Below are 22849 nucleotides of genomic sequence, written 5' to 3'. Positions count from 1 at the left end.
ATAGGCCTTTTCTTCTGTGTATCATACTTGAATGCATGTTCGTTATGTAAAGTGGGAGAAATGTTTCCCTTATGTTGTCATGTGCAAATATATAAGTTCAATGAAACTTGCATACAGCTAAATGTAATTTGTTTTTGATGCATTTAGAAGTACCGTTTGTGAGAATTTCCACACTGTTTTCCACGAGCTGATGTCTACATCACAGTCTGTGCTCTTATTTTTCATGAATATTTTACCACTGTTAAAAAAAGCTCGAAAGCATGAAACCCATCTCCTTGACTAGATTGCTTTGCTTTTCCTGAGGGCAAACTTTAGTTCATTGGCTTTTAAAGAAAGCTCTCTGCCCACACCAGAAGCTCAAAGTCCAGATGTTCTCTTTTTTTTTTCCTCCACTGTTTGAACTGTTAAATGACTGAATGTTTACGTTGCACCATGTGGCTGCATACAGTATGTGAATACTGTATGTAGTTTTGTATGTTTATTGAATGAGTGTCTGTATATCTCTTGTCTTTTTTCCCCTTTTTCCTTTCTCATCAGATCTGGGACAGTCCATATTTTATACAACAACTTGCCTCCTGCCCTTTCTCAGTGACGATATTCTCAGCACTCTGCCCTATACAATGATCTCCACTTTAGCCACTTTCCCCCCTTTCCTGCACAAAGACATCATCGAGTACCTGAGCACATCTTTCCTTCCTATGGCGATATGTAAGTATGATCTATCACAAGATAATTAACACAACACTATCCCCTCCTGCAACAATGAAACCCAACCTATAATCTGTGATATGTCTAGATAAATGAACAAAACACCATGAAATTGCAGCTTCTAGGCACTTAAGCTTTCAAAGCCACCCGTGCACTCTCTGGATTATAAACCAATGCTTCAATATCATAACCATTTTGAAGAGAATGGAAAGTGATCGTGATGTTTGGTTCTTTTTCTTCCTTGCTCGTCTGCAGTGGGCTCCACTAGAAGAGATGGTGGCGTTCCAGCTTATGTGAATTTTTCTGCCTCCTCCATGCTAATGATTGCAATGCAGTACACATCAAATCCAGGTAAACCACCAAGTTTGGAAGCATGTAAATGTGATCTACATGGAAATGTTGTATACTGGCACTCTACTTACAGTATATTGGTCTCTACTTCTTTTTTAGTATATCACTGTCAATTGCTGGAGTGTCTGATGAAGCACAAACAGGAAGTGTGGAAGGTATTTCTTCTCTATATATCTAGTGAAAAAAAATGCTTTTAACTTACTGAATTGCCTCAAGGTAATGACTCTTTACCGAACGTTTCATAGCTCCCTTTGACCCTGTATAAGAATAGTTATGGAAGCTAAGTATAAAGCTACAGTGTTAGCCTGGCAGAAACAGTAGAAACAAACAACAAAAAAGCTAAACTGGTTTTATTCAAGAGTGAAAATAAAATGTAGTAAAAACATTCTATTTAGTTTGTGAGAAAAAAAGCACTTAACTTTCCCTAAAACCAAATTTTTTAAAGAAGTTAAGCCAGCGTTTTTTATAGCTAACGGTTAGCTAATGCTAGCTTCATATTAATTTCTTTGTTTTGTTTTTTACGATGAAGTATTAGGGCCACACTAAAGACATTTCGTTTTTAATCTGTTCTGAATAAAGTCATAATCTTATGAGAATAATGGCGTAATCTTATGAGAACAAAGTTGTAATTATTATATCAGATGATTTTTTTTAAAAGAATTTAAGCCAGTCTTTTGTATAGCTAACGGTTAGCTAGTGCTAGCCTAGCCTTTTTTTAATATTCCAACTTTATTCTCATAATATAACGATTTTATTCTTGAAAGGTTAAATTCTTTTCCTATTTTATTTGGCTCTAATACTCAGATCACTCATATTAGATCAGTCCTTACAGATGGATATAAAACATGTTTCAACAACAATGTTAAACTTGTTGATTTCCATTTGGTAATGTTTAATTATCGTCTCCGATCATTTGCACTGCACAATAATTGCTGTTGATGTGTACTTTGTATGCAGGACCTTCTTTATGTCATATCATATGGACCATCCCAAGTAAAACCCCCCGCTGTGCAAATGCTATTTCATTACTGGCCCAACCTGAAGCCCCCAGGAGCCATCAGTGAATACAGAGGGCTGCAGTACACTGGTCAGATTCTCTTAATGTCACATCTGCTGCTTTATCTGTCCTTGAACTGACCACGGATCTAATTTATCTCCCATTTCTCTCCCGTTTTCTCCTCCCCTACCAACAATTTTCTGCCTCTCGTCCTGGATCAGCCTGGAATCCCATCCACTGTCAACATATCGAATGCCACAATGCAATCAATAAACCTGCTGTCAAGGTGAATTCAGTCTTAAATATATGCACGGAAATGAAGCCTTTTAAACATCACTGGTACATTTATGGTTGTTGGATGCATAAAACAGATCCCTCATTTCTTTATGCTCACAATACCTTGCTACTTAAAGAGGATAGATTAGCAGAGTGCACTGCCTCACTGGAACACCTCATTGGGAATGCATGAAGCATGTGCCAGATTGCCTTGCCAAGTTCAACCATGCGAGATGCCGTTTTTGCTTTCCTGAGCCCCTCGGTAAATAAATCAGTCCATGCCCCTGGCAGCTGTGCGAAAGGGGTAATGATATCAGCGCCAGTGCTACGTTACACTATGTCTGCTCCTGCTGCTGCTTTGCTTTATCTGCTCTGTCTGCTTTTACTCAACTGTACTCAAAACTGACAAATAGAGTACGAGCTGGTGCACGGACAGGAGCCTGATTTCAATTACCAAGAGCGTGGAGGGGGTAAAGGGGGAGGGGGGGGGGCGTAATTGGAAGTACTGACCCCGCACAGCCCTTGAGGATAGGGTGGCATCACTAAATTACAGTGCACCATCTGACCATTGAGGCCATGAGCATCGGAGTTTAACGCAGGGCCAGGCACAGGTTGCAAAAGAGTGGAGTGTAACATATGCACGCAGCCATCCACACAGTGTAGGTATTATATGATTTCTTTGGCAATATCTTAATATACACGACGGTACCACAGCATGAGACAGACAGTGGCACATGGAAATGTACTCTAAGGAACTGCATTTAATTCATAAAAAAAATAAGAAATATAGTAGACTTGGCATTATTTTCTTTTTGCTAAGGGGATGGTCTTCTAATATTTATTTTGGGAAAGTAAGGGGGGGTCAGTGAGTGACAATTAAAGTGACATACCTAATTAGAGACTTTATAGAAATGACAAAAGTCCTCAAATGATTAGGACTGACAAAAATAAAACATTAATGTGCATAGGTTTAACTTTTAAATCCTGTATTATTTTGCAGATGTGTATAGATCCTACTTTATCTGTTGCCCTGGGAGACAAGCCCCCCCCTCTTTATATATGTGAGGAGTGCAGCCAGAGGATAGCAGGGTATGTATGTTTCACTCATTTTCTCCGACTGACAGATCCTCTTCCCTCCTCCTTGAATAAGATGTCATTCCAAACATACATCACCCACTGCGTGCCTCATTATTGCTCTCTTTAACCCAAGGGAAACACATCGCCATGGTTACGTAAAACCCTTGCTCAGATAATGAGTTCATCATCACAAAACCACACAGGCAATTGTTTCTCTTTCCTCCAGTGTGTAACATTTAGGATTTGAGTTAATGGTACAGAACACAAAAGCAGGTTATGACTAGGCAGGTGGATGATCTGATGAAGTACATTTTTTTTTTTTTAGATTTAGTTAGAATAGTAAGGTCAGGAAAACACTTTTAAACAAGCAGAGAGGTGGCTCAAAACATTTCATTTGATTTGGGTCTTGATAAGGGGTGTGGAGTGTTGGTGGGACATCAGGAATTTGAAGACCACACGTGGCTGCAGCAACACAGACGAACGAGCGCAGGAACAGCTAAATGAAGCAGGACGATCAGGAAGTAATACCAGCAACAACAGCAAAACAAACTATTTCCTCACAGAAGCACAGCGTTGCATTCCTCTGAAAAAATGTTGTGTTCCAACGCTGTGCAGCGGAGCGTGTAAAACAGATTGACCTACAGTATACATATGTTTTAAAGGGGACTGTGAATAAAGCATTGTTTATAGATTTCCTCTTTCACCTTTTCAGAGACCATGCTGAATGGCTTGTTGATGTACTCCTTCCTCAAGGTGAGCAAACACAAACAAAAAAGTCTTTGAGTATGACAATTTGTTTCCATCTGTCCTGCACCTCACAGATATAGACTATCTAGAATATAATCTGTACCCAAAGTAAACTAAAGAAGGATGTTTTTGGTGCCGCAATGTGATACATTGACATGAAAAGTAGATTTTATCCTGTTCAAATTGAACATGTTTGTTATTTCTTGTACAGCAGAGATATCAGCCATTTGTCAAAAGAAGGTAAGATGTTTAAAATGCAACTTTATATTAATGTCACTGCATATTCTCTCATTTGCTCGTCTTAAATGTGACTTTTCCCCGTTACTGCATGATATTACCTTTCCCAGTGTTTCTCTTTACTTAGAACAATATAACCTTTGCAGACATTATGTTGTCATTGCTGATTAAATTAAATTAAATTAAACAGTACATGTTGTTAATCAATGAAAACAGAAACAAACAAATTGAATTCATTCTGGAAATATTTGGTAAAAACTAGTTTTATCTGTGATCCATCGCAAGGTAAGTTATTAGCGAACCAGAATGTATTTCTCCATTGTGGAGTTAAATTACTGAAGTGGCTTGATAAAGGCCACATTGACTGAAACGAAGCTGCTGGGCGTGTGTGATGTTAGTCTATTGTTGATGAATGCACTGCCAAGGGCACAACGGCTTCCTAATGGTTTCCAGAGACACACGTGGAAAACTGAGGCTGAGATAATCTCAGGTATTCCCGTCAGGCTGAGCAGTTGACTGATGTTGTCAGGGGCAACAGCTGGCCACTATGCTGGTTATTATTTAACAGCTTCCTTTCTTATCAGATATTGATCCACCTGTTCCTGAGAGCTCTTTAAATGCTCACGTGGGGTTTTTTTTACGGCAGATCTGTCATAACCAGGAGACGGTGGTCTTTATCTAAGGAAAGCTATTTATAAATACGCCACAGCACTAAAGATAGAAGACACTTTAAGCAACAACATCACCAGTAGCGGCTGAAAAGAGTTTTTTTTTGTTGTCAAAAGCTGGATAAGAGAATGAGAACTGACCATCAGAGGACAGATATCTTAATTTGATAGGGTGCACTGCATCCCTCTAATGGCATGAGATTAGAGGCTGATCAGATTAGGATGCTCCCCTAGTGCCGTGCTATTTATTTTTAGAAACCTGAGACACCATTGGGACACATAAAGACGTTTGTGTTGCTGCAGATGTACAAAGATCAACTTTGCTGAGCAAGGATACACAGCAGAGGGAAATAATAAAGTGTAAGAGCAGTTAGCTGGTTTGTGAGACCTGGAGATATGTTTATTTTTAGAGGCTCATCATTATTGGCTGATTTACTGTTGCCTGCTGCCAAAAATAGAAATTAAAAGGATCTCTTCTCCTCCTCCTTCATCTTCTTCTTCCTCCTCCTCCTCTCCTCCTCTTTCTTGGCTTTGCACTGTAGAACTGTAGCTCTCATGTTAGGAGGGCTGTGGTCACCTGCTTCTCAGCTGGCTGCTGTGGGCGCCATGGCAACCGGCCTGTCCGCTACTGCAAGCGTTGCCATGTCAACCACCACAGCAGCGAGGTGGGGGCTGCGGCGGAGACCCATCTGTACCAGACCTCGCCCCCTCCTATCAACACGCGGGAGTGCGGCGCGGAGGAGCTGGTTTGCACTGTGGAAGCTGTCATAAGGTACATTCACAGTGTTTACACTAACAAACGAGTGTCGTATAAAAACATAATCCACATGAAGATTTATATCATTAATGTGGTGTCATGTCCTTCAATGTCTCTTCTCGCCCTCTCTATGTCCACAAAGTCTTCTCAAAGAGGCAGAAATTCACGCCGAACAGCGAGAGTTTGAGATGAACAAGCGTCGTCAGATGGGCTTGTCCACCTCCCACCATTCTCTGGACAACATCGAGTTTGACAACAAGGAGGACGACCAGCACGACCAGCGACTCCTCAGTCAGTTTGGCATCTGGTTCCTGGTGCGTAATCACAGGCTGTAATGCAACTGTGTCTTTCAATAACAGAGGGGGCTGCGATGAGAACGTGTACAGTACGTGGATTGTTATCATGCTTGCTATACAGATTACTCTGACATGTGTGCAGGTAAGCCTGTGTACCCCCAATGAGAACACGCCCACGGAGAGTCTGGCCCGGCTTGTCAGCATGGTCTTTCAGTGGTTTCACTCCACTGCCTATATGATGGATGATGAGGTTGGGAGCCTGGTGGAAAAGCTAAAGCCCCAATTTGTCACCAAGTGGCTAAAGACGGTGTGCGAAGTGCGCTTCGATGTCATGGTCATGTGTCTGCTGCCCAAACCTGCTGAATTTGCCAGGGTAAGGGTGATTAATCATACATTATGTGGTTGAGGACGTGCACAGTGCTAGTAAAGGGTCAGCATGACCATCATTGCGAATAAAGTACAATAAAAATGTAGTAAATCATGATGCAGTTTGCCTCCTAGCACATGTTTATTTTATAGATATAGCACATTTTAACCAGCTATAAGAAAAATAACAATGTCAGGATCTCACTGACAACTGATGTTTAATAAAACATTATTGGTCTTCCCTCCAGGTAGGAGGCTACTGGGACAAGTCATGTAGCACGGTGACCCAGTTGAAAGAGGGCCTGAACCGCATCCTGTGTCTGATACCTTACAATGTCATCAGCCAGCCACTATGGGAGTGCTTCATGCCGGAGTGGCTGGAGGCCATCCGCACCGAGGTGCCTGACCACCAGCTCAAAGAGTTTCGAGAAGTGCTCAGGTAAGTCCTCTTGCTCCTTTCTCTTTGCTGTTCTACAGCAATTTGCATATCCGATAACTCATTAACAAGGTCATGTTTTTGGGTCTGTTAAAAGTACATTTTCATTAACTGGCACATTCAAGATACACATACAAGTATATCTCGGTGTTACTATATTCTGCTTGTGGTACCGATCATAAGAACACATAATATGTAAGATTTTGACATAGATGTATGCAACCTCTTGTTTTCCTTCATTTCTTTACAGTTATTTTACATTTTCTTTCTCACTACAGCAAAATGTTCGATATTGAGCTGTGCCCTCTGCCTTTCTCCATGGAGGAGATGTTTGGCTTCATCAGCTGCAGATTTTCTGGCTACCCAGCGTCTGTGCAAGAGCAGGCTTTGCTGTGGCTGCACGTAAGACACACATACGCACGCACAGGTTCACGCATCTTCCCTTTCTCTCATTGGGACAGCCTATAACCAAAGCCTTATCCCGAACTTTAACCCAATCACAATTCAAATCTTAGCCCTAAACTTAACCAGATCCTCAGAGATGAGGACCACTGGTCCTGATAAGGTGATAAGGTCAGTATTTCTGGCAAAGGTCCTAAAAAGGCCCTTAAAAGGTAACCGTACAAGAACACACACATCATCGCAGGTCTAGTTCACATCCTGTGGTTCTGTCCACAGCGAGTGTGAATTGAACAGGCTGTCACGGAGTGTGAAGCCCTGCTAATATGGATCTGGATCGCTGAATGACACTGAGGGAGACAGGAGCGATCTCTCCCTCCATCGCATATGCAACCACAGCTTGCTGCCCTGTATACATGGATCTATTTCAAGTTTTATGTCACCAATGGGTTAAATCGAGTACCCTTAACATACCCTCAGTAAATGGGTCACATTCATATCAGACTGGGAGGTGGCGCATAGTTTGAGGCGACATGTTTTTCTTCACACGGTGTTTCTCTGTGGTGTGCAGGTCATTTAAAAGTAAGGTAAGTTTATATTTAAGGGTCAATCATTATAAATGAGTCGGGTTCCTTAAAAATCATATTTGTCAACAAAAAGTGGGACCATATTTCTTGAAAAGTCCATTGCTATTGAAATATCTAGTATATAAGTATTTAGGTCCAGCATATTATTAAACCTCAGTTCCTATAATGAATATAACTATACTGTAAGTACAAAAACAGATTTTTTTTTTGGTTGTGGTGACCTGATGCTGTGTGTGTTCTGTCTGGATGAAGGTGTTGTCAGAGCTGGACATCGTGGTGCCGCTTCAGCTTCTGATCGGGATGTTCTCCGATGGCGTGAACTCTTTGAAGGAGCTGGCCAATCAGAGGAAGGCTCATACCTCAGATCTGACTGGCAACACTGGTCCTCGCAGGGTGAGGGGGACTGCAATGCTCAGTACCATTTCTCAACAGTTCTCTCCACAAATTATCCAGAAACTGTATATTACAAAAACAAAATGATTACCTGAATAGTTGTTGTCGCTGACCAACTCCATACAATTTCATCCGTTTATTGGCATCACTGAATACAGTACGTATAGGTTGACAACCTGGAAAGAAAATGAAGTTAGTAAATCAAATAAATGACTGCATTCAGCATAATCGTGCCAAAATCATTCATCGTTACTACCAGTGGGGTGAAATATGTATGAATCACTCTAATTTTAGCAATCCCTTGCGTGTTATGTCAAATATTATTAGAAGATTAGATATTAAGTGTATTAATATAATTTCCCATTATGATAAGTAATCTATTTATTAAATGATCAAAACAAGTATCTTTAGAATCTATTTCTTAACAAATTACATTTAATTACCTTCTAATATTTAGTATATGTAGTGCATTAAATGGATTTACCTTGCTCGCTTTTACTTATTACATATTTTATACATATTTAAAAACAAAGAAAATTAATCAAATCAGATACAAATCAAATCTATAACAATTATTAATTGTTATACCAACCACTCCAACTCAAGCAAACACTAGATTGCAGAATATTTTGAACAACGCCACACAATCTCATCACATTGCCAATCCAGTCTAAACCATAATTTCAACAGTTGGTAATCCCCTCGATTCACAGACATAATTCACATGAAAAGTAAATGAACAACCGTTCCCAGACTGACGAGATAGAGCCACCAAATTTAACTGCACTTGTTACCAAAGCATTGACACACAAATCTCTCCTGTTTGATTCTCTAGTCCTAAAATAGGACCTCACCTGCCCAAGAGATCCTCCTAATCAAAGCCTCCTCAGGTGTTCTGACTCTCCTGATTAGCCTGTCTCTCTTTACCTGCATTACAGGAACCTGGGTTGCCACACCCACCCCCTGATACGCCCTTCTATGCTACAAAAATCTAATCTAACTAGTCTAAATGTACCCAAAAAATAAAGAAACGAAACAGTCAACTCATGACTTAACAGTTGTTAATAGACTTATTTGTGTCAATTGATCAGAGGCCCGTTTAGGATAAGGATTAGACTTATCACTGAAATTATATATAAAAGTCGTCCTGTGTCAATATTTATGGCTCTAAAGGGGGAAAACTATTAGAAAGCATAACTGCTTCAGGTTTAATATGAGATACGATATGTTTTACTTTGTCCAATGATGTGCTGTTTGCCTTTAGGTGAGTGTGGTGTCGGATCCAGGACGCCGCGGGCAGCACAACACCCTCAGCCCGTTCCCCAGTCCCTTCAGGAGCCCGTTCCGCAGCCCCCTGCGCTGCAGCCCCTTTAAAAACTTGGGTCACGCCACCGGCCACTGTGCCCTGGATCTGGACTGCGATGATGACGACATGAACCTCGGCTGCTTCATCCTCATGTTTGACCTCATTCTGAAGCAGGTGACTGAACTGTTTGTATGTATGATGTCACCAAAATGCCAAATGTGTGTACAAATAAGAAAATAAGCCACATAAGACGGAAAGTGACAAAGCACAATGACAGGGAACCTTTATAATGGCACACCATGTCCCACTTTTTTTGTCCCCTGTTGTCTCCGGATGCTGTCCCAGATGGAGCTCCAGGACGACGGTGTGATGCTGGGTCTAGACAGCGGCCTGGGAAAGGATATTGTCGGCATTATCAACAATGTCTTTCAGGCCCCGTGGGGGGGCTCACACACCTGCCAGAAGGACGAGAAGGCCCTGGAGTGCAGCCTGTGCCAGTCCAGCATCCTGTGCTACCAGCTTGCCTGTGAGCTCCTGGAGAGGCTGACCCCCCAGGAAGAGATACGCCTGGTGGTGAGACACACAGCATGAATGAATTGACAGAAAGCATAAACCATGCTCATACCTTTTGATTTTGAGAAGAATTATGCAAGCGAATATCGTGGCCGGGTGAGTCACCAATGATGTGGAAACATGACGGGGGTGTTTCATTTCCTCTGCAGGAACCCACTGATAGTTTGGAGGAAACTTTGCTTCTGCCTCAGTCAAACTTCTCCATCGGGACCGAAAATGAAAGTGAGGAGGGAGACAACCCAAGTGACGCGCACATTGACAACACCACTGTCAACTCTCCTGAGGATGCACGTATGTGTCAGTCCTACACACGAACATCAAACCTAGCGCCATCTAAGAGAAAAAAATCCCCATGAGCTTTTGACCCTTTTGACTATATACCAAAATAACTCTACAGACATGTGAGACATACATTTCAGTCTCACCCTCTGCTGTAATATGACATGTTTCAGTATAAAGTCTTGTCTTTTCCTTCCAGCCATGAAGAACAACTCTGATAAGAAATTCTCCTACCACCAGCTCCCCGTGTCGCTGAAGCTGATATACACCATCTTGCAGGTACTTGTGTTCAGCGACTGACAGCACAGGCAGGACGGAGCGACTCAAGAACGCTTCACCATGTCGATATCTCCTTTATATCCAGGAAATGTCCAAGTTTGAAGAGCCTGACATCTTGTTCAACATGCTGAACTGTCTGAAGACCCTGTGTCTCCACGGAGAGTGTTTGTACCTCGCCTGCAAGGATCACCATCAGTTTTTGGCGTACATCCAGGAAAAGATGCTCATTCCTTGGTGTGTTCTCATATTTTTTCCGCTCTGTTACAGAAGAGGATGAAAGTGGATGGAAATATCTGCTTATTGATGTTCATTTGTGGCATGTGTGTTTCAGTCTTTGGTCCATGCTGAAGTCGGAGTTTTGCCAGTTGGCCTCTCTGGCCGTGCCTCTGCTCCTGCACGCCCTCTCCCTGTCTCATGGTGCCGACATCTTCTGGAACCACATCAACTCAAATTTTAACAGCAAAGACTGGAAGATACGCTTCGAAGCAGGTGAGAGACGGAGAATGTCATATGCAAAACCTATATACCGTCATGACCATGCGCTGTACATTCACACCTGTACCTAGTATTCCTTTAAGTATTTCAGAAACTGCTCATCTACTGGGATTTTCCCACACAACCTTCTCTAGAGTTAACCTAGAATGATCCAAAAAGATAATATATATAGTGAGAAGTACTTCCTTTGAGCCAAAATGCTTTATTAATGCCAGAAGTCAGGTGAGAATTGACGAGTTTGAAATTATTGTCGGGGGGAAAGTGGTTCCCAACAATTACAACTAAGATATGCAGGAGACGCCTCCAGCCTCTAAGCAGATGGGCTACATACACTGGAGTAATAAAATAATTGAGTGGCTGGTGAGTCTATCTAGCCTCATATTAAGGTGTAAACACAGCATCAAGCTCATCTTGGTGTTACTAAATTATCTTAAAATAGTCTTATTTTTAGCTCCAGTGATGTGTTTTGTGAGCGCCGGTCGAATTGTGGTGAATGAATCATGAGAGGAACCATTTATGCAACGCATTACCTAAACTACTGCTTGCTCACATCGCCCCGTCCGTTGTCATGGTTACCGTGTGGCTCAAACCGGCAGCAAAAGGGCCATTGTGGGATTAATCAGGTTATTCTCGCCTTGTGATTGGCAGAGAGGAGGTTTATGACCTTGAGACAGAGGCAGAGGACAGGCCCTCTGACTCCTTGTATAGATATAGGGGAACTGCAGAGTGGAACGGATTAACAGTGGACCCACGCATACAATGATGAATATTTCTTAGAAAGAGCACAATTATTAGACTATTGTGTAAATAAATACTTGAGAGAATAAGATAAATTCAGTTGTTTTATCCGTCTACTTTGTAAAAATATAGACTGCCAGAAAAAAGCTGTCCATCTATATCATGAACATGAGCATATATATACTTGAAGTGTGTTCATGTACCCGGTTATTCGCTTTGTTGCAAAGGACAAATTTACATGGAAACATTTGTATTCCTGAGGCTCTCTGCTCTGGCATGTCTTGTCACTCCCACACTGCCACCTAATGGTCAACACTAGGCGCTACCAATCAACACAACAAGGGTGAGAGGTTATGGATTTCAGAATAAAGCGTCACATTTTGTTTAGGTTTTAATTGGCATTTATAGGAAGATCTTTATTGTGCATTCTTGTTTTTTTCACACATTGGGGGATTTGGATCATTGTGTGTAATGTGATGTAAACACAACGTCACACTACACACCATTCACTTACACACGCTGGAGTGGTACTTACAATCTGAATGGGTTTGGAATTGAATTAAATATTATCATCATTCAATTCCTATAATAATTTCTGCTTATTCACCCTTGCACAATGTAAGGACAAATATGTTGATACAGAAAAATAATGACTTCTGTGATATGAAATAACGATATATGATTGAGCTTACTGTGTTATCTGTCTGTGTTCCTTGTCCCTGTTTTTTCTCATGGAAACCAGTTGAGAAGGTGGCTGTGCTGTGTCGGTTCCTGGACATCGGCGCGGTGACGAAAAACCACTTGCTGAAATATTCCCTGGCTCACGCTTTCTGCTGCTTCCTGGCGTCTGTGGAGGACGTCAACCCGGCCGTGGCCACCCGGGCGAGGCTGCTCCTGGACACCATAAAGAGGCCAGCCCTGCAGGTGCCCTGCGTCACACAGTCACACCGTCACACCGTCACACCATCACACCTTCACACAGCACAAAGAACAAAAAATGTGTTATACATGAATTATTACAAGTCATTATTATTAAATCTCATTGGTGCATGTGTCCCTGTGCTACAAAAGTTACCATTTGGAAAGTCTATGGTGAAAAGGAGTAATGAAGGAATATATCTACAGTATATGCATTTACGTCATACTTGTTTAGCTATGTCTATGAATTTTATTAGTAAACCTTAACATAAATCAAGCATACACTTGCCTACATGCCCTGGAACAAAAGTGAATGTGAGTCTGAAACAAAAGTTTAAAAAGAAGTTTATAAACTTCTTGCATACGTTTTGTCAGATAAGTGACGAGAAACACAGAATGGCTTTGCTGTTAAATTAAATTAAATTAAATTAAATTAAATTAAATTAAATTAAATTAAATTAAATTAAATTAAATTAAATTAAATGCTTGAGGAAAGTAGTTTAGTTTACAATTCTTTATTTTGGTTACAAACACTGATTAATTAATGAACACATTGTTATGAGACACTCAGTTTTAAACAGTTTAGGAAACGTGTTGTTACAAGGTATCGTTATGAAGGTCACCCATTGATTCATTCAAATCAGTGTGTGCTTTATTCCTTGTCAGTTGAAAAGTGCCGTGTATTTTTCAGGGCCTGTGTCTGTGCCTGGACTTCCAGTTCGACACGGTTGTGAGGGATCGACCGATCATTCTCAGCAAACTCCTGCTGCTGCACTTCCTGAAGAAAGACGTCCCTGCTCTTAGCTGGGAGTTTTTTGTCAACCGCTTTGAAACCTTGTCCCTGGAGGCCCAGCTACACCTGGACTGCAACAAGGAGTTCCCCTTCCCCACAAGTGAGCAGAATCTTTATTGTCACCCTTCAGATTTACACTTCTTGTCACAAAAACATCACGTTTGTTTGTAACCCCTCCTCTTGTAGCCATCACAGCCGTACGAACCAACGTAGCCAACCTGAGCGACGCGGCGATGTGGAAGATACGGCGCGCCCGGTTTGCCAGAAATCAGCAGAAGAGCGTGCGTTCGCTGCGTGACAGCGTGAGGGGAGGCCCTGCTGAGTTTAAACGGGCCTTTTCATTCCCCGAGTCAGTGAGCAACCGAATTCGTGAGTAGCACAGATCAGTCAGTCAGCTTTTGAATCTTAACATTTGTCACTTTCATACCGTCTTTAGTCAAACGGTGTTTGCAAATAGCTTTTGACACGTTATAAACCATCAAAACCTTTCTTCAAAAATGACATTATACCTGCAAATCATAACTTTACTGATATTTTTACACTTTTTCTCTCCTCAGTGGGTGAAAGAAATCTTATTATTCACAAATACCCATTTGACTACAGTCTGGTCCCATTTTCCTCACGTTTCTCTACTCATTTGGTGATATGTGGCGCTCATTTTGCTTGATACTTGGTTTTACAAGGAAGGATCTCTCTCTATAAAGACTATGTAGAGAGATTTCTTGTTTCCCCGTGTGCATGTGTTGATGTGCAACCTCCCCTGTGCATTCTCCTAAATTGTGTTCTTCATATGTGGTTTTTAGCTCTAAGGCTTACGAGACAAGAGCAGTCTGCCCCGACACTGGGAGATATGATAGACAAAGTCCTGCCAGGTAAATGACAATCCAAATCTGAAAACATACAGTATTACTATTTATATGAAAATCTAACGTGAAACACGGAAAAAGCAACAACAACAGTCATTGTTCTTTCATCCCTTACTCGACATGGAAGATGAAAATAAACAAAAAGACCTAGTCATGTTTTGTTTACCCTGTTTACATGTGCATTGCAGACAGAGAAATTAACAAAAGGAGTTCACCTCTTTGCTGTTACCCCCCCTGCTCCTGCATCCTAACCTCGTCCCATCCCTCTCACCCGTGTGCAGCACGCTTCCACCCTCACTTTAACCCTGACGCTTCAGGCTCTCTCGTAGGCCAGACCCCGTCTCCCGAGGACGACTCCATCATCAAAGACCTGCTTCCCGAGGACGCCGGCATCGACCACCAGACCGTCCACCAGCTGATTATGGTGCTCATGAAATTCATGGCCAAAGACAAGAGCAGCGCCGAGGCTGACCTTGGCAGTGCCAAGGCGTTCAATACCGTGAAGCGGCACTTGTACGTGCTGCTGGGCTATGACCAACAGGAAGGCTGCTTCATGATTGCACCTCAGAAGATGCGCACCTCCACCTGCTTCAACGCCTTCATTGCTGGAATTGCACAAGTAACTGAAATAAAAGCCCACTTTGATGTTCTGTGTTGTTGGAGATTTGCTGGTGCTATTTTAAAGAATGCTTCTTCATCCAGGTGATGGACTATAACATCGGTTTAGGAAAGCAGCTGCTCCCTCTGGTGGTCCAGGTGTTGAAGTACTGCACATGCCCCCAGCTGAGACACTATTTCCAGCAGCCACCTCGGTGCTCTCTCTGGGCGCTAAAACCACACATCAGACAGATGTGGCTCAAGGCTTTACTAGTTATCCTGTATAAGGTGCGTGTCAGTAGAATTCAGATGTGATTACATACAGAATATTGTGACTTGAATACATCCGAAATGTCGCCGTCATCCACAGTACCCGTACCGAGACATGGACGGCAGCAAAGTGGTCCTCCATTTAATCCACATCACGATCAACACGCTCAACGCCCAGTATCACAGCTGTCGCCCCCACGCCACGGCCGGGCCCCTCTACAGCGACAACTCCAACATGAGCCGCTACAGTGAGAAGGAAAAAGGTGACGTGCAAAGGTTTTTGATTTTATGATAACTGTAATTGAGACATTGAAGTGATGAGGCAATAGATTTTGAGAGAGAGGGTTAACAAACGTTTGCTGACGCTCCATTGCTTAGCAGTTCCTGTATTTGACTTCCCTTCTGGCAACACAGGTGTCAAAGTGCTATGAGCTGTGTTATTGGTTTTGTTATAACACAAACTCTAAAAATACAAATTGTATTTCAATTTAAAATAGGTGACTGTAGCAATACAGGACTGCCCCGGTTACAGGAATGCACTCCATATCTATGCATCACATAGATGACAGTGTCAATACTGCAGCGCTGAAGTTGAACTCTCTCTATATTTGTCCGTTTTAGAAGAGGACAGTGTTTTCGATGAGTCGGACGTCCATGACACGCCGACTGGCGCTGCTAACAAGGAGTCCCAGACCTTCTTTGCTCGCTTAAAGAGGATCGGCGGCAGCAAGTCTGTGAAGTACCAGCCAGTGGAGCTAAATGCCAAGAAAAGTAAGACGCATAGGTTTTTCTGGGTCAAGTAAATCATAACATGGAGCAAATTAAATTAAAAAAAGTGTGTTTTTTTTGAGGTTGAAGAAGTCCTGTTTTCTTCACTGAGAAAAACTCTTTTTTTTATTATTTTTATCAGGTGAAATCGAGCTGTCAGAGTACCGTGAAGCCAGTGCCCTTCAAGACAGCATACTGCACTGTGTTCGGGAGGAGAGCACCAGGAAGAAGCGGCTGCAGGCCATGCACAAGCAGAAGTCTCTGGACATCTCCAACACAGACTCCATCCTCTTCAACCTCGATGAGCACAGACGCAAGTCATGCATTGACCGCTGCGACATGCAGGTGCCTCCCGTGGTCCTGCCGCCATCGTCGGCCGCGTCCCGCAGCAGGCGTCATGGCAAAGGATCTTCAGACGGCTCCTCAGTGCGCGTGGAAGCCAATGATCCCATAGACCGACGAGGCTCTCGGGGTGGCCACTCTGACATCTTGAAACCTGTCATCCCCGAGGTGCGCCTCAGCTGCATGGAGACCTTTGAGGACAAGTTGGACCAGAGCTCGTCAGTGGGATCAGCTCAGGGAAAAGAAGACCAAGACCTCATTGACCTCTCCTCTGACTGCACTTCGATTCCAGAGAAACACTCGCTGCTCTCCATGTCTGACAGTGACTCCTTGGTGTTTGAACCATTACCTCCTTTGAGGATTGTCGAGAGCGATGAAGAATTTGACCTAAACACTATCCTAAACTCCAAATTCAATGGGAGTCCAAAGATCTCTGCTTCCCCAGCGAGCAGTCACACCCTACAGTTGTCTCCAATGGTTCAGGTGAGTGTGGAGGACTGCTCCAGTGACAGAAAGACCACAGAGAGAAGCTCAGTGGAAAGAAAGCCAACCGGCGTGACTCCCAGCGCCTCTTTGGATCTTCCTGACCGACTGGAAAACATCTGCCATGAAAGCCCCATGACCCTGAAGCAGAAAAGAGACCTGCTGAGGAAGACCCCACATGTCCCGGACACCTCAGTGGATGACACATCTGTGGCCCTCGAAGAGGTGAAGATCGGGATGGGACCCGGGACCAGTCCGTCAGGGAGGACTGTCTTCTTGGACATCCCAGAGGACAAGGCAGAGCCTTTTTCCTCGCCAGAGAAAAGCAAGAGTAACAACAGCAACGACGAAGAGGAGTACGGCGACGACGAAGAGGACGACGACATGGGCGACGACGCGGACAGCGACCCCAAAGGCGACAACGCGGATGACAACGACGAGGCCGAGTTCAAGATACAGATTGTTCCCCGGCAACGGAAGCAGAGGAAGATAGCCGTCAGCGCCATCCAGAGGGAGTACCTGGACATCACCTTCAACATGTTCGACAAGCTCGGTGGTGAGCAGAACACAGAAACCGGTAAGAGGAAAAGACGGATTAGACCCCCATTTGAGTGACCACTACTCATTTTGTGAGTCAGTTAGTGAAAATAAGACACAATAAGACAGTCCTTGACGAGTGTTTATCTAATTTTATAGTTTATATCACAGTTACCAGACAGTATATATATATTAAAAAGACTTCTCAACTCGGTTCTGTGCTATTATAATAATAACGCTGTTAAATATTTATGCGGACTTAATGTCTAAGTGTCTGATTTTAGATTTCCTCCCTCCAAATAAATGTATGGCTGTTTGGATTAATGTATTTGCACTGAAATGTCCATGCGGTTGCAATTACTACATATGTCAGTTACGTCATCCTGTGCCGTGTTTTCTATCTATGTGTTCACTTTTGCCCATTATACAAATACGAAACATAAAAAGGAAGCGAGATTCAATCATTAAATTAGCACTAAACAGACTCCATAAATAAATAAATCCTTGCTGGCAGACATTTCTGAGACACTAGTGCTGATTATTATTGGATATAAGCTGGCATACAGTGGCATATATTCTGATGCCGATGCCCTTCCCATCATTCGCCCGTGTTGCCTTGCAGATCACAAAGTTCTGTCAACATTGGAAAAGCCACGAGAGTCTGCCTCAGCCCCAACGCTCGAAGCTGCTATTCCTGAAACAAGCCACCGCTCTTCAGTGTCAAGTAGGATGCAAATGCTTTGTTACATAATCTCTTCACGAACCTCAGTCGAACTGTGGTTGCCGTACGGAAGGTTAACTTTTCATATATCACTTGTGTGCAGTCTCATCTACAGTATATCAGAGCTGGAGATTTTAAATAATGATATCATCACTGACATTAACACAACCAATAAAACTTATAAGAACAATCACCTAATCATTAATTAATTATTTTTATGAATTATTCATTTATTTTACAATGATTTAGTTCCTCAGAAGACAGTAAACACCCGGCCATCTCCTTTTGTCTGAGTGTCTTCCCTATTTCCATGTGACCATACGCAGACTTGTTGTTGGGATGAGTATAGTTATAGGTATTTTAACCCAGGTGTTGTTTTCTGTGTCTGACCTGCAGCTCAGTACCGCCAGGTGAAGCGAGGCTCTCTGGGAGCGCTGACCATGAGCCAGCTCATGAAGAGACAGCTGGAGCATCAGTCCAGCGCACCGCACAACATCTGCACCTGGGAAACAGGTCCAGTGCTTCAGACTAGTACTTTTATTTCCATGAAAAACTGCAGGAAAATAACAACAAAATCAACAAGCTAGCAAGCAAAGAATTGCAAGAAATTCACATTCACCTTCTTCTTCTTCTGCAGGTCCAACAAAAACCAGTCTGCTCTCTGCGCCCAGCACAGTGAGCATGTTTGTTCCTGCACCTGAAGAGTTCATCGACGAGCAGCCCACTACGATGTCGGACAGGTGAACGACTCCATCAGTAGCCATGATGTTACTTTAACAGGCCGTTTTTGAGGTGTAGAACATTACATAACATGACATATAACAGCCCCAATGTACATCTATGCAATGTCCTGGAAAGATCACATGGAATTTGTCTACAAGAAGATGAAACACATCCCAGAACCCCCCCCAAAATAACTATTCATCTATGCAAAATACAAAATAAATGTCTAGTTTCTACATAATATACTTGCAATGAAAGTACTTATCTTTATGTCTCCGTCTCCAGGTGTCGAGACTGTGCGGCCGTGCTGGAGGAGTATGACGAGGAGACTCTTGGCCTCGCCGTGGTCGTTCTGTCCATGTTCGTCCACCTCAGCCCTGACTTGGCCGCTCCGATGCTCCTCGACATCATGCAGTCTGTGGGCAGGTACGGCCCCCCCGCTCCAACAGTGACCAACCTGCAACTCCCATCTACACAGCAATTCGCCGTTAAATGAAGTTTCCTAACTCACCCGCAGAAGCTTATTAATGATTAATGATGATATAACTTTTTTTTTTTAACAGGTTGGTGTCCAGTGCCAATTTCTCTGGACAAGCTGAGAGGTATGAGACTTTATACCATCACACCGGTGCTCGCAGACATTCGCTGTGCTTGTGCGTAGATGCGATGGATGAATAATTCATGTGAAGAGTGCCTGCCTGTCCAAGTCAGACGTTTGCCCTGTGATGTGTTGCAGCATGTTGATCCCAGGGAATGTAGCAGGTGTAGCCAAGCAGTTCCTGCGCTGCATGTTCCACCAGCTGGCCCCCAATGGCATCTTGCCCCAACTCTTCCAGAGCAACATCAAAGGTCTGCTCATACCACTGAAACTCTTCTCAGTATACCTGGACTCTGCACTTTACTTACGTAATCATTAGACAAATTCCAAAGGTTCCCACCGGACATACTGCCTTTTTCTTTCTTTTCTGGCCAGATGGAAGTTTCCTGAGAACACTCGCATCTTCCCTGATCGATTTCAATGAGCTGAGCTCGGTTGCTGCCCTCAACATGCTGCTCGAGGTAGGCTTTTCCTTTATCTATATCTGCGTTGTGTCCTTTAACCAGCAGGAGGAGCTCTTGCCAAAGCTTTTGCGGCTCCTGCTACATGGGGGGGGGGGGGGGGGAGCATAAGCCCATCTAAAACAACAAACCACCAGAGCATGCAAGAAAACCTGCCTTGCCCCACAACACTGTACAAGTTTATGGTTATTGTAAAGCTAAATAACTGACAGAAAGGCACGCATGAGCCCATCCAAGCAAATCATCTGTGTCCTAAATCCCCCCCCCCCCCCCCCCCGACCCGTCTCTCCTCAAGAGCACTGTGGTTGATCAGGGCTGAATGATCGCTTAAATGGAAATATCTCCGCTCATAGAATTGTCATTATATAAGCCTGTTACAGTTGATGCCTCTGTGCCCTCCAGGGTTTGAACAACAAGAAGAGTCTGCCAGCAGGGGGCACAATGCTTCACTGCCTTGACAACATTGCCACCTTCATGGAGGCTCTCCCCATGGACTCCCCGAGCAACCTGTGGACAACCATTTGCAACCAGTTCCAGACCTTCCTCACAAAACTACCCTCTGTGCTGCCTCTGAAGGTAGATATTGACTCTTCCCTTCGCTCAGTCATGCTCCGATATGGTTTAATGTGATTATGGATGGAGGAAAAAAAAAAAGCACCAAGCTGTGCCCTTGTCAGGTCCGATAGGACAGACTCTTAAAATTGTGATTGAATTTTTTTAACCATTGAGGTCAAATTTGCGTCGATTTTTCACTGCAGACAATGTGTATATTTCATTAGTGCCCCATGGATTCCAGTTTGAGGATTATCATTTGTCTACTGAAAATCCCGACCACAAATGCAACCCGGGTAAGCCAAGGGGAGGTTGTTTTTTTTTACGCACTCATTTGTTCAAATCCATGACTCTTTAATATCTAACCTTCGCCGTTCTTCCATTCCGCAGAGTTTGCTGGAGCCCTTCTCCAAGTTGCTGAGTTTTGTCATTCAGTATGGCACGTTCAGCCTCTCCTACCTCGTAGAACTATGTGGCCTGTGTTACAAAGCCTTCAACAAGGTACTCTCTCTCTTTAAACCGCCGTCTTTTTTTGTTCAAAGTGACAATAGGCACAAACTTGTAGATGATATTATAATAGAAGTCATTGTTTGTTTGTACAATTTATTTTCCAACAGTGTTTAAATTGGCCCACAACTTAATCTCATATTATAATGAAATTACTAGGTGATAGAATAACGACAGAATATAATTAGAGCTGAAACAATGAATCAATTAATCGATTAGTAATTGATCACTAAATTGATCAGCAACTATTATGATAATTGATCCATTGGTTTGGTTTTTTTAGGATTAAAACAAGATTTCTGATTGTTTCAGCTTCTTAAATGTGAATATTTTCTTCATTTCTTTGCTCTGGACAACAAAGAAATCATTAAGAGTGAATCATTTCGTCAACACCATCATTTTCCAGGTTTGACGAACACCGATCAGCATTTTTGAAGGTTTTCTGATATTTTACGGACCGATTGATCGATTAATCAAGAAAATAATTGACAGATGTATCGATTATGTAAATAATATTTAGTCACAGACTTAATTATAATGCTAAATACATTTGTTAGCAATATTTTTTTTTAGAATAGTAACAATTAGACATTTGGTTGTTACTTTATACCATTAGCATTATTCAATTTATTACATTCAACATTCAATTACATATGTGTATATATATATATATATATATATATATATATATATATATATATATGTATGTAAGCTTGGTTGGTGTTTTAATTATAGTTGTCAGCGTTATTATTTAGATGTATTTCTCCGTTTTTGACTGTAAACAGGTTTATTTTGCATCAGAAAGGTGCTTTTATTGTGAAGTGCACATCAATCCATATCACAACAAGCGCTCTTAATTTGTAATTCTGTGAAGTATCATCATGAATATCTTAACTGTGATATCACGAGAAACTATTAAATATAATTTTAAGCTCATTTTGCCAAACCGACTATGAAACAGTTGGGGGGGTTTCTCTAGACCGGCCCCCCTCTTGACCCTTGTGGACATGTTGTCCCCATGTCCTGTATTGTTGGCAGCCTCCTGGCTCATACGTAGAGTGTTGAGTTTAATATGTCGGCGAGAAGGAAAACGTGTGTTGACAGACATCTGCTATTAATGCAGTCTTAGAAGAGTCAGACCTTTTAAACGGTGGTGTTTAAAAATGTCGAGCTGTTGTTTGCCGGCCTCCCCGGTCATCACTCTTTGGGCGCTACACCGACTTCGCTGACTCTCTCGTCAGCCACAAATGTGCCCGTGTGTCACAGATGATTAAGTAGGCAATCAGCCAGTATTGATTAACATGATTAGTTGGCGTGCAAGGGGCGAGGATGTATGGTGTGTTTCAGAGTGGCTGCCTCAGACAGAGATGGAGCCAGCGCTGTCTGCACTGTTTGGCCAGATGGATCTTCCGTGCTCCCACCACTGTCAACACCGCATGCTTTATGTCTCCTGCAGTATTGATTTTCTACACCCTCTTTAATTTCTTACCGTATAATATCTGCTTTTCTAAACCCAGAGTCACGATGAGCAATTGCTTTTAGAACCCGTCATGTGCACTGGTTCTATGGCGAGGTGAGGTTTCTGTGACGCACAGGGAGGATTCTTTTGCAGCCACTTCTGGTTATTCTCCGTTTCTTTTAAGGACACACGAGTCAGGCTTTTCCACACAGAAGTTTGTCACACACCATACACCATTTGTCACAGCGGCGCTGCACAAATGAGACTTAAGAGCGGCCTATGATTTGCT

General features: G+C 42.7%; 1 protein-coding gene across 9 annotated transcripts in view; it reads left to right on the top strand.

Annotated features, from left to right (window-relative positions):
- The window catches only part of LOC131444714 (protein unc-79 homolog), a 31553-nt gene that overhangs the window by 6139 nt on the left and 2565 nt on the right, over positions 1–22849 (top strand). For 3 of the 9 annotated variants that reach the window (XM_058615304.1, XM_058615296.1, XM_058615305.1), the window contains 39 exons: positions 538–708; positions 964–1059; positions 1159–1214; positions 2017–2146; positions 2278–2342; positions 3333–3421; positions 4122–4162; positions 4368–4396; positions 5604–5833; positions 5961–6132; positions 6257–6487; positions 6729–6919; positions 7195–7318; positions 8155–8295; positions 9560–9775; positions 9947–10174; positions 10324–10465; positions 10653–10732; positions 10818–10966; positions 11064–11221; positions 12708–12889; positions 13575–13776; positions 13863–14045; positions 14480–14548; positions 14824–15161; positions 15245–15427; positions 15510–15672; positions 16031–16180; positions 16320–17579; positions 18162–18263; positions 18657–18773; positions 18898–19000; positions 19269–19409; positions 19547–19585; positions 19720–19832; positions 19957–20042; positions 20445–20618; positions 20822–20890; positions 20985–21095. In XM_058615304.1, coding sequence (XP_058471287.1) covers positions 538–708; positions 964–1059; positions 1159–1214; positions 2017–2146; positions 2278–2342; positions 3333–3421; positions 4122–4162; positions 4368–4396; positions 5604–5833; positions 5961–6132; positions 6257–6487; positions 6729–6919; positions 7195–7318; positions 8155–8295; positions 9560–9775; positions 9947–10174; positions 10324–10465; positions 10653–10732; positions 10818–10966; positions 11064–11221; positions 12708–12889; positions 13575–13776; positions 13863–14045; positions 14480–14548; positions 14824–15161; positions 15245–15427; positions 15510–15672; positions 16031–16180; positions 16320–17579; positions 18162–18263; positions 18657–18773; positions 18898–19000; positions 19269–19409; positions 19547–19585; positions 19720–19832; positions 19957–20042; positions 20445–20618; positions 20822–20890; positions 20985–21095 — 6524 coding nt within the window. The remainder of the gene's footprint in view (positions 1–537; positions 709–963; positions 1060–1158; positions 1215–2016; positions 2147–2277; positions 2343–3332; positions 3422–4121; positions 4163–4367; positions 4397–5603; positions 5834–5960; positions 6133–6256; positions 6488–6728; positions 6920–7194; positions 7319–8154; positions 8296–9559; positions 9776–9946; positions 10175–10323; positions 10466–10652; positions 10733–10817; positions 10967–11063; positions 11222–12707; positions 12890–13574; positions 13777–13862; positions 14046–14479; positions 14549–14823; positions 15162–15244; positions 15428–15509; positions 15673–16030; positions 16181–16319; positions 17580–18161; positions 18264–18656; positions 18774–18897; positions 19001–19268; positions 19410–19546; positions 19586–19719; positions 19833–19956; positions 20043–20444; positions 20619–20821; positions 20891–20984; positions 21096–22849) is intronic. The other 6 variants (XM_058615297.1, XM_058615299.1, XM_058615298.1 and 3 more) reach the window with 6 other exon arrangements.

This window comes from Solea solea, chromosome 18, assembly GCF_958295425.1.
Source record: "Solea solea chromosome 18, fSolSol10.1, whole genome shotgun sequence".
Classification (NCBI taxonomy): Eukaryota; Metazoa; Chordata; class Actinopteri; order Pleuronectiformes; family Soleidae; genus Solea; species Solea solea.
This window is presented reverse-complemented; position numbering and strand designations above follow the sequence as displayed.